This window comes from Nanorana parkeri, unplaced genomic scaffold (genome assembly GCF_000935625.1).
Source record: "Nanorana parkeri isolate BGI_ZX_2015 unplaced genomic scaffold, ASM93562v1 scaffold546, whole genome shotgun sequence".
Lineage (NCBI taxonomy): Eukaryota > Metazoa > Chordata > Amphibia > Anura > Dicroglossidae > Nanorana > Nanorana parkeri.
In genome coordinates this window covers 452,773-464,527 of record NW_017306814.1, presented here as the reverse complement: position 1 = coordinate 464,527, position 11,755 = coordinate 452,773, and the positions used below count along the sequence as shown (strand labels likewise).

General features: G+C 41.6%; 1 protein-coding gene across 1 annotated transcript in view; it reads left to right on the top strand.

The window, feature by feature from the left end:
* Positions 1–11,755, top strand: part of CHD7 (chromodomain helicase DNA binding protein 7) — a 142,820-nt gene that overhangs the window by 89,470 nt on the left and 41,595 nt on the right. The window contains exons 7-9 of the mRNA XM_018561816.1: positions 2,300–2,362; positions 5,818–5,873; positions 7,882–7,996. Of these exons, the coding sequence (XP_018417318.1) occupies positions 2,300–2,362; positions 5,818–5,873; positions 7,882–7,996 (234 nt within the window). The remainder of the gene's footprint in view (positions 1–2,299; positions 2,363–5,817; positions 5,874–7,881; positions 7,997–11,755) is intronic.

Below are 11,755 nucleotides of genomic sequence, written 5' to 3'. Positions count from 1 at the left end.
TTGCTATTGTATCGAAATTGAAACACTACATTTTATGGAAAAACACCCATGTTGATCATAACTGCCGCATAATCGCTTATAACGAATCATTTGACAATCTATTGCTATTGATTTTTTTCAATACTCATTACATTCTCTACACTGTAACATGATTTTTCATGGAATTATCATAAATGTATTCAATTACAATCAAACGACCTCCTTGTGTATAGGGGTTTCTGGGGCTTTTTCTGGAGCAGCCCACATAGATATTGTTGCATTCATGCGTGCACATTTCAGAAATGCATTTCATGGCGTTAAAGCAATCGGGCTGCTAACTGCTGTAGCTAACTGATTGGCTCACAAATGCATCTTCACTAAGGAGAACCTGAGCTCTTTGTAGGATGCATTTTTCACCAACAGTTTTACAATTATTATATGATTTATATAGCGCCAACAGTTTGCGCAGCGCTTTACAATATAAGGAAGACATTACAATACAAGTCAAGACAAAATAGTAAGGAGGGCCCTGTCCGTGAGAGCTTGCAATCTAATATATACAATAACCTATTTACTTATTAGTGATTCCAGTGACTTGCATCCCAGAGCTTTGTCTGAATACCTGTTCACACCAGCAGATGTGCGTAACATGTGGCGGCTGGTTTGCGCTGTGTAGGAGCGGTGCCATACAACAAATCACATGGTTTACTTTTTTTATTTCTTTTAACGTAACGCAAATTACATTTGACTCCTCTTCATGCACAACAGCGCGTTGAAAAGCGGTATAACCTGCTTCATAAAAATAATTGTTTTAACCTTTTTTGCGCACATCAGCGTAGCATATTAGTGTGAACTGGATTAATTGAATGGTTGATTTTTAGCTGCATTTGTGTTGGGAATAAGTTAAGCAATGCATCCCAACACAATATGGCATGAATGGGCCCCAATTGTCCCTACTGAACGGCTTCAGTCAAGGTGCCTTATCCATAAAATGTCTCCAGCGATTATGGGTAACACCTAAAGCAAAATCACTTGTTAAGATTAGATCAGGTGCTAAAATAGAGGTTGTAGTACCAATGTTCATCGTGCCCAATGTTGTATGTTCCCAAAGTGTTGACAAATATACTTAAATATGCATATTATCAATTTTTAGGTGATCCTTGTAAAATCTTCTCCCCAGGGAAACCTGTCCTAAAAACTGTGTTTTGTACATTCCCTATCAGCGCATTCCTCACAATTATAGCTTTTTGCGTCACTTTCCCCTCCTTTTTAGATTGTAAGCTCTCGTGAACAATGCCTTCTTGACCTTCTCTTGAATTGTATTGTAACTGTGCGGTCTCCCTTTATTTCATAAAGTGCTGCGATCCCATAGGGTGTTGCTTTCTGGTTTCCCCCTCTGGAGTTAATTTGCAATATGTTCCTACAATACAGGAACCCTCCTGGTGGATTTTTAATTGGAATATGTGGTGAGTGCACTTCAAAGAGTGGGAAAATACAGATCATTTGCAGAAACTGGTCTACCTTGATGGGTATGTACAGGTGAAACTCGAATAATTAGAATATCGTGCAAAGTTCATTTATTTCACTAATGCAACTTAAAAGGTGAAACTAATATATGAGATAGACTCATTACATGCAAAGCAAGATAATTCAAGCCGTGATTTGTCATAATCGTGATGATTATGGCTTACAGCTCATGAAAACCCCAAGAACCCCAAATCCACAACCTCAAAAAAGTAGATTATTACATGCAATCAATAAAACAAGGATTGTACATAGAACAATATCGGACCTCTGAAAAGTACAAGCATGCATATGTACTCAGTACTTGGTTTGGGCCCCTTTTGCAGCACTTACTGCAATTACTTTTGCACAATATTCTAATTATTCGAGTTTCACCTGTAGATGAGGAAGATCACTCTGCAAGAGTCAGACAGAGCATTAAAGACATAATGAGGGTTTCCTCACTCTGTCAAAAAATGACCAAACGTTTGGGGGCTGATTTTATAAATCTTCCGCCCAGCGTACATAGCTGGGTGAATGACATGCACACGGCACTACCACCATTGGATGGCGCCAAGAACTTTCTATGCTCCTAAGCTCCATCTGGTGGTGATAGTAGTGCCGTGTGAACGGCATTCTCCCAGCTACATGCTGGGCGAGTTTAAAAAAAAAATATAAATCAGCACTATAAAACTTCACTTTCACCCCAGTGCACAGTTCTCTGAACTGCAAATCCTGCATGACTTTGTTCATGGGCCCAACCTATGTGATGCCTGTATTTTAACTAGAACATTTGTCTGGTTGATTATCCTTTTAGGAAGCTCTTGAAGAAGGACCTGTTGTGGAGAAGATCATGAGTAGCCATATGACACAGAAACAGGTAATACTTTTTTCTTCATAGTTAATAAGCATATTTATCCTCGGTTATGTGTGTTGGGATCTGTGGCAGGCAGGAGTAAAGGAAGACGCGCTTCCTGTGCACAGTAAAGGAAGCTATTTTGTTAGCTGAACCAGAATTCCTGTCTTTTCCGATTAGTAAAATACCTTTTATCGTTCGTAATGTCACCAGTGAGTTGTCCTGTCACCAGTGAGTTGTCCGGCGTTATGCTCGTGGCTAGTGTCTGATAAAATGGCTGCGGTGCAGTATTTGAACATATGACTCCTGCGTATGTTTGCTGTTAATGTTGTGTCTGTATAGCGATATTCCCCGAGGGGGCTTTGTGTGTGCTAGTCTTTTTCTTCATAGCTTTGTTTTTTGACGATTCTAAATCCCATATAAGATATTTTCTGTGCTGAAACACTTGTCAGTCAAAGCATTTTAAACAGTTTGCACATTTGAATAGATTACAGTTGTATTTTAATATTCTCCATCTCTTTCCTTCTCACAGTTTCTAGATACTTTACATGTATTTAGTAAACATATATAAAATGGGGCAGGTGCTGGCTGAAAACAATAGCATGCGATTTACACGTCTGCTGGTTTCTATAGGTGCTAACTGGAGGTGAGAGGTTGCTGTTACCAATAGCAACCAGCATTATTTCCTTCACATATTTCCTCTTGTTGCCGTTTTATTTACTCTGGGCAACCTTTTGTTTTGCTGTGCTGCAGTTTTATGGATGTAAAACTGAACTGGCCATTCACATAAAGATTTCTTTAGGCCAGCCCAGCAGACTGTGAGAAATCATTCAATTTTCCCATTCTTGCTAAACAGTATGGATGGTGGACTCTTCCCTGCCAGCCATTGGCTGCTCTCACTGTTCGGCCATTTTTTTCCCCCCACTCTGATGCTTAATTTTTTTTTTTTGTCTTAATAGAAGTTTGTCGGTACTGGTGAACTTTACCTGATTTTAAAGGAACCGCCTGAAGTTTGAGCCATGTATGGCAAACTTAAAGAACTCAAGGACATTTTGTATTAACCCTTGCAGTAGGGCTACCCCCACACCGCAAGGATTAAATGCTGGTTTGTGTCTAGGTTAGAAAAAAAGTTATACTAACCCCAAGCTCCGAGCCAGTTTCTTTTTAGACCGGCCTTCTAGTGTCCCTCCCCCTCCTCTGCAGCGGTCTAAGGTCCCCTAAATCATCACATTTATACACCGCGCATAGACGTGAGGACACGGAGGAGGATTCCAAAGCTGCTGGAGGGAGCGTTGTGACAGCTGGCCGCTTCGGGTGAATACAACTTTTTATTTTACTCCCTAGAAGCAAACAAGCACTTAGCCCTTGCAGTGCAGAGATAGCCCCACTGCAAGGGTTAATACGTTTTCCCAGAGATCTTCCTTAACTGGCTTTCTAGTTTTTGGTTTTTTTATTGGATAGCGTAGGGAAGGGTTTGAACCCATGTCATGATTTTTTTTTTCTTGCTTTGAGTGCCTGGTGGGTAGACTGACTCTCTAAGGCCACGTTCACATTGAGCGATTTATCGCGCGGTAATTCCCGCGCGATATTGCTCTCCAATGCTTCTCAATGGGGCAAAGGGTCCTGCTGTCGCGGGTCGTGTGTCGCTACAGCAGGACCCTTTTTGGAGCGCATTTTGCCGCGATTCAAATGCTTTCAATGAAAACATTTGCGCGGCAAATCTCGCAAAATGCAAATCGCGCGACAAACGCGCGATTTTCATATCGCGGAGTGTGAATGGGGCCTAATTGTCCTGAAAACCAAAATGATGTGAAATCCCAATTTTGTACATTTGTCTCTCAAACAAGAATAGAGAATGTAGGTTTCCTCTCACTTCCTGTTGCTTCATTCCCGGGGCAGGAAGTAAAGGGAAATGTCGCCAACAGAACAGACTTTAACACCTTCCTACTCTATCCAAAACTAGAAAGAAAAGTGGTGATTCATTCACTTTAAATGTCTTATTGAGAAGCCTCTGATGAAAGCACCCAATCTGACTCATGAAGCATACTAGTCCTTGTGTAGTAAAAGTGAAGCTGTTCTGCTTCACAGCAAGTGATGTCATCACCACAGAATTTGGGGTACAGCCATGAAGAAATGCTGCTGCAGAATAGAGACTTCTTGGTGTAACCGGAAATATGCACACATATCCCATTTGGCACGCATCAGGCAAAGGGAACACAATAGACGAGCAGCACACTTCATTAAGCACATAATAACATGTGCATTGTACATTCTGGTCCGTTTTGCCCCAGTGGAGGCTTCAGGGATAAATTGTGGACTGTGTCTTTAAGCAGATAAGTTCCCTGATGTTGAGTTATATTATTGTGTTTATTGTACATTCATTGAATTGCTGTTTTATAAGCCCCATGTGTGTGTGCGTTTAGCTGGCTATAGTTTTGTGCACATCTGTGTTTTTGTCCAGATCCTTTCAGGGGTGAGACGTTCCAATCCAGCCAGTCCTATGGGGATTTACTATCCGTGTATGAAAGCACTGGAGACTGCGCTGTAAAATCCACTTTCGCTTTGCTATTGAACCATTACTCTTTCTAGTGTACGTTCGCTGACAGCATCTTTCCAGGAATTTTCTTACTCGCGTTCCTATTGGCTTCATTCACATCCATTCAACTCTAGTTAAAAACAGCTCCTGAGAAAGTGCAGGCTCGCTCTTTCAGCGTCTCTCAAATGAACGTCTTAACTGGTGTCTTAACCGCCGTGGTGAGAGCATTGTATCAAATCCGATTCAGTCATGCCCTCAGTGATGTCTTAAGTGCGAACACGAAAGCAATATAAATTGTCGACCACAAGCGTTTTGTAGTCAGCGGTTAGCTTCCTCTCAACACACAGGCACACACCCCGTAGAAGCCAATTGTAAAAATGCAGCAAGACTGTATTGAGCCAGCCAAAAATAATACATTTGGCATTAGGGAGTGCAGTTGTTAATTGGCTGCTGCCTGAGAAAATGGTACACTTGGCGTCTACTTAACGCTGTGGGTTTGGCAGCCAGCCAGGTACAGGGTCAGGCTGTTGTGAATGAAAACGGCGTGCGGCGAGGGAGGAGTTAAACATTATTCATGTCTCAGATATGACAATGCAGAGGCAGACAGCTGTTCTTCAAGGGAACATTTGCTTTTTATTTACCAGGGTTTAATGGTTAATATCTTGATGGTACAACACACGCCATGTGATATGCATTATTCTGTCTGAACGCATAAAGAGTCACGGAGAACGGAGTCTGCATTTCAGGCGGCTACAAATCATTTTATTACTCATAATGAGTGGAATCCTGCTAGAGAGACAGAGCCGGCTGGCCGCATTACACATTATGAATATCTAAAACTCTTGCGCTGCTTGTAACTTTCCCAGTCGCTTGTGCTCGGCAATGATTCACCTATGTTCATTAATGCCCTGACTCTGAAAAATGTGCTTTTCTTCTCTTGTAGCTGGAGTCTGGGGAAGAGGTAGAAGTGGAAGAATTTTATGTGAAGTACAAGAACTTGTAAGTAAATTGTTTTATCTCTGTAATATTGCTCAGTCGCGGCGGGCTGTTGCTCCTCGTCCCAGCTGGCTACCTGCTCTATAATGTGCGTTACTATAAAGCAGGATTGAGAAGCAGGTCTCCGTTTATGTGGGACCTGAACTCCAGGGGGGACACTTCATAGGTTCAGGGGGTGTTCCTGACTTCCAAATGACCTGCTGTATGCTGCAGTAAATACTTTTATACAAAACCAAAAAGGATTATTCGTATTTTAAAAGAGTAGCGAGCATCTGGAAAACCCTAGTATATATATTAAGCTGCTGCCAATATAAATGCACATTTTTGGAGGTAGTCAAATTTAAAGGAAACCTGTACTGGGAGACAAATGGAGGCTGGCATTGCTCATCTTCTTTTGGAAATGCTAACTGCCAGACTGTCTTTGGTTAAACTACTTTTTGAGTCACTGACCTGGAACAAGGTTGCTGGTTAGGAAAGTCAGAACTTTCCTAAGTTCAGTGATCAATGTGTGTACGGCTATCCAATTTAAATCAAATCAAAGCTGTAGATTCGTTCCAGCTTATTGAATCCGTCACCAAATCGGCATGGCTGCCAAGCAGGTAGCATTTCCAGTAGAAAAGGTTAGCAGTGTCGGCCTACATCAGGGGTGGGCAACTCCAGCTCCCCAGCTATGCTTTTAACTACAAATCCCAACGTGCCTGTGGGAGTCATGCCTGGAACGGTCAGTCTTGCAATGCCTCATGGGTCTTGTAGTTCCACTACAGCTGGACAGCCAGAGTTACCCACCCCTGACCTACATACTTCTCACTGGATGTCTCCTTTAAACTTAAAAGCACACATTTGTTTTAACATAGGGGTATGCAATAAAAAGGGCAAGATAAGTGCAGAGCACAACCAATCAGAATCCATCTTGTACTGGCTTGACTTCAGTAAATTGAATTCCTTTTGGTTGTCTTGGGTTAGCGGTCCATTAATAAAAGAGCGGATACCAATATCCGCTCGACACCGAAGTGTTTACTCCGCTCTGTGCCTGCATTTTATTATGTTCTTCTTAAAGTGCAGCTGACGTGTCCCATGGGGTTCGCTGCATTATGTTCGTTCATTGGAATGAATGGTACTCTGCTAGTTTTGTTGTCTTAAACCAAGCAAAGCATACAGGACGTTGGTGCATTAGTGTGTTTTATAAATGTCCTTGCACTGTTTATGGGATAAGCCTGATACACTAAGTGATGACTAAAAGGGTCATCCGAACACAAACAGCAGCGGCTTGCACCTATTTGGGGCTTCTGTGTTCCTTTATCTGTCTGTTAACCTGCTGCAACCATTGCAGGTAAACACTTTCTTTCTGTTGGCATTTATTTGATGTTCAGAGAATTAAGCAGAATAAAACTCCTAAGGGCTGGGGACTCAATATTTAAAGCTGAAGTTTAATCTGCTTATATTTTGCCCTACCCTGGGCCGGGGACACTAAGGTTGGGTAGGAAAACAGTAGAAGCTTCTAATGCATTCTATGAGAAGCTCACAGCATGCAGTGAAATCAGAGTAGGCAATGTAGGTAGAGGAACGGAGCCTTTCTTACTGTGCAAGACTTTAGGTAGAGCTGGAGTTCAGCTTTAAGGCCCTCTATCACACCCCTGTTACAGAAAAAGTGTGGAGGTAGTGGAGGAGGGAAAGTGTTAGATACTTTGGGGGAAATCTTATGTCAAGTACCAAAGCTTCCACCCAAAAGTGACAGATCAGTTTAGAATGAGTGGCGCCACTGTGGTTGCCTACTTGTAAACATCAAATACATTATTGTTTTTACGTCACCATGATTTGTTAATTTTGCCGCAAAGTCGTGCTTTCAGTTTAATAAAGTTTGATATTGGAAGAGTGGTGTAAAGGTGCAATCCTTTGACTTGCTTGCACTGGAGGCAGTATAGGTGTTCAGTGGGAATTGAGCATGTATTCATTTGGTCGGTGTAGAAAATGGTTTACTCACTTTACGCTGACATACTTTCTTTTTCCACAGTTCATATTTGCACTGCCAGTGGGCCACATTAGAGGACCTGGAAAAAGACAAGAGGATTCAACAGAAAATCAAGCGTTTTCGGGCAAAGCAAGGCCAGAACAAATTCCTCTCTGAGGTAAGCTGCGCGTTGCTTAAATTCTTCAGTGCCTGTGTGTGCCAATGTCACTTGGCATAGTTACAGATGGCTCTGCTCAGATTTCTTTGTGCAATACGCACGTCTACAAACAGGAAGTTGGTTGGCTTCCTGTTGTCAGGATGTATATTGTGGTCCTTCCACTCAATGATAAAGAATTGTGGGACGTTCTGATATGCTGACGTGCAGCTTTCTCTTGTGGGAATGCTTTAAACACTAGCCTCAAGTTTGAGGAAACTTTTTCTAATGATTTTCCTAGAAAGCTTGCTAAATAAGGCTTCTGCCTATGAGTCAGTGAAGAAAATCCGAGCGTATGGTCAAGCTAGGGTCATAGTCATTACTCAGAGTGGGTGGAGGGTTTGATACTAGATCTGTTATTACTGTTGGGGATTGTGATTCTTACGGTTAGAATTCTTGCTGCTGTGGTTTTTCATTTATTTCCCTTCCCTCTCCCAAAAACTCATTAATCCTGCCAACCCAGTGCTCATTTTTGATTATAAAATGCAATGTCTGCAGAGCAGGAAAGTCTTAAAATGTAACTTTGAAGTGTACCGAGCACCCCCCACTACAAGGGACATATCGGTAAGGAGTGCGACAAGGATAGTTCTTACTTTTTGAAGTGTACCTGTCGCCTACAAGCTTCAAACCTTTTCATTTTACAAACTTGGGTAATGTTGTTTTCTAGGAACTAGAGATGTTAGTACCTCACGCCATGTTGACTTTCACCAGTTTTATGTTTTTGATGGATTCGAGTGAGTCTCGTTAATCAAATACTGTACCCAAAGCTGATATTTCAGTTGGTAGAATCTGGTAGATCACATCACCCAGTGGATTATGTATGATGTGAGCTTGAATGGAGGGATTTGTCATGTGGAATTCCCAGGTCTATCCTCCAGATGGAGTGCTACTTTACATGTTGCAAAAAATCCAACGGGAAAAGTAAGACCGTGTAGTAGTGACGCTTCGACATCTTTCCATTCGACTTCTGCGGTGACAAAGGATGCCCATGGGAAATGCACATCAACATCACCTAGCCCAAACCATACATTGAGGTTTCCTACATTTTTTTTTTTTGCTGGTTTTGGTTTGCTCCCATGTAGCAATGTTTCCTGGTTTATTCGTGTGGTTCTTACAGGTTTTGCATGGAATCCTATGAAATCATATATTACATTTGGGGAAATATGAGGCTACTGTCGGGTATTCAGACGTGTCTTAAAATGCAATATGTCTTGGATGGAAATGCTTTGTGCTTTCTGCTAGAAAACTTTTCTGACGACTGGCTGCGTCTTATACCAGCTGTTAAGCCATCAAAGGGTTTACCCTGTTCCGTTTGAGCTGGGCCCATACATGCATATTCTGTTCCGTATCACTTGGAGAGTTAATTATGCCAAGGATTGTGGCCGTCCTTCCCAGATTTGGACAATTGCCCACGAGGGACTAACCTTCTGATCACCAATTTAATTTCACTTAGATCCGTATGCTGAGCCGGAGCAAGGGTCAGATTGATGAAAGTCTTTATGGATTCCATCTTGGTCTTCCCCTGTCGTTCAATATGATCCAAGACTAAGATGTATATTCAGTGAAGGAAGAAATAATAATGAAAACTGTAATTACCGTTGGCATTTTCTGCTACAGTAAAGCTCACATTCTAAATAATGCGAGCAGATCAATGTTTATAAGGCTGTCCAAATTAAATCAAACCTGTTGCGTGTCAGGCAGGATGGCAGAGCTGTAGAGCACATTTAGGTAATGTAGACATTGCTGCTATTTTTAGATGCATGATATCTTTGTAGAGTAATCTGCAGTGGAAAATGGAAAGTGTTGCCGCTATTTATATCTGACTTTAGCAGTCTGTGACATGGATTATAAGATTTCAGTAGCGCTCGGTGCCTGAATATTGCAGATAATTGTTAAACTTGGCAGTGATCATACAGAATTTTACTGCTGTATCAATCCAGAGGCTGAAAGGCCCAGTCCTAACCTGCTCCATGCGCGTGCTTTTCTTAGGAAGTGATTCCAATGAATCATTTCATAATGATTCATAATTGTGTACTTGGAGCACATAACTTGCATCTAGCAAATGAGAATTCCAAGGATGAATGTGGGCATATTGTGATCAACTAGAAATCTTTGCATATCCTGCTAGAACATGCAGTAATTTGTAGTTTTATCGAATTGGTAGATGAATAAGTTGCTTGTGCCTGGTGTCTATAATGTTTTACTGGCTTTTAAGTAGAGCTATGGCTGTCCATTAAATATGTACTGCTGCACTTATTAGAGAAAACTAGAGTGCAGTTATCATTTTACATCCCCCTGCAAAGTCTCCGGATGCTTGTTGATCCTGCCAGCAAAGTCCACCTAATACAGCTTCCTGTCATGGTGTGGCAACGATGCTGCACTGCTCTTGAATTGGGTGCAAATTTGCTACTCATGTAGGCTGTGCCTGCTTGTAATACAGTGTGATGAGATGATAACGGTGGTGTGCCAATCAGCAGTGTCACTGTGGCTTGTCAGTCAGCACCTGGCCTACCTAGTCCTACCCACTGCTTTCTGGATTGACAGCACTGCCTCTGTTGCTGAAAACCTTTTACTGTGAGCTGCAGTGTCTAGGAGCAGCAGTGTGTGAGACACGAAGGTTTTGGCTCAGTCAGGGAAGGTAAAGGATTTTTTGTTTACTTTATGAAGCTTCTATATCACATAGTGGATTTTGAACCTATTTACACTGTCCTCCTGGAGTGTTTAGTTTTAGTTTAACACTTCATTTTATTTTATGGCAAGAGATGGATGTAAACAGACTTTACCTTAAGAAAATTCACTTAAAACTACCGTACAATCTTTATTAAAATATACTTTATTTTATCTTTTTCTTCAAATCTCTGTCCACAAAACCCGGGCAGCCCTAATCATCTTTCTTAGGTCTACCCCTCTTGGCTGCTGGAAAATGTTTTTTTGATTGGTTGCTGTCAGTCCCCTGCATACCATTGGTATGTGTTAATAGTCCATGTTTATGTTAAACTGAGATTACTTTATATAGATTCTTATTCAGTGAAGAATAGAATACCATTACCGACCTTGGCTTCTGAGCATTCTAGTTGCCTGGCTGTCATGCAGATGAGGACTTTCTGTGACTTTCACCGTCTGCATACTTGTCAGGTGCGTGGTTCAGAAACTATTAAAGCCAGTGGCTCAGCATAACAGCCCAGTAACGATCAGACTTTACTAAATTGCATGCTCGTATCAGGTCCGTGATCCAGGAATTATTGAAGGCCGTGGGTCAGCATGACAGCCCAGCAACTAGCATTTTTAGGTCAGAAGCGGCAGCTCTTGCATGTCTCTCTTTTACTATAAGTGTCACCTGCATAAACCTTAATATATCTGCTTTACAAAATATATATTTATTGACCAACTTCAGAGGGAAAATAATGGAGCTTGATCTTATTTGACACTTGCTTCCTCTAGGATTAGAATGCGATGGTGTGTGTTGTTGTAACCTGGCAGCCAAGTGGTTAAATGACACCAGCACTTAAATTTAAACCACTCTTTCGCAAGCTGTAGATTTCCAGAAAGCGTGTGAGCTATAAGCCTTTTTCGATTGCTCATTAGTGAATTGTAATTTCACACTTCATTTAAAATATTCTTCAACTTTCTCCTGCTGTAAAAGGGTTTCACACAGTAATTAAGAGGCCCAGTTAACAAAGTCTGAGGAGTCTCTTACCCTCACGGGGAGCAATCCTGCTGAAT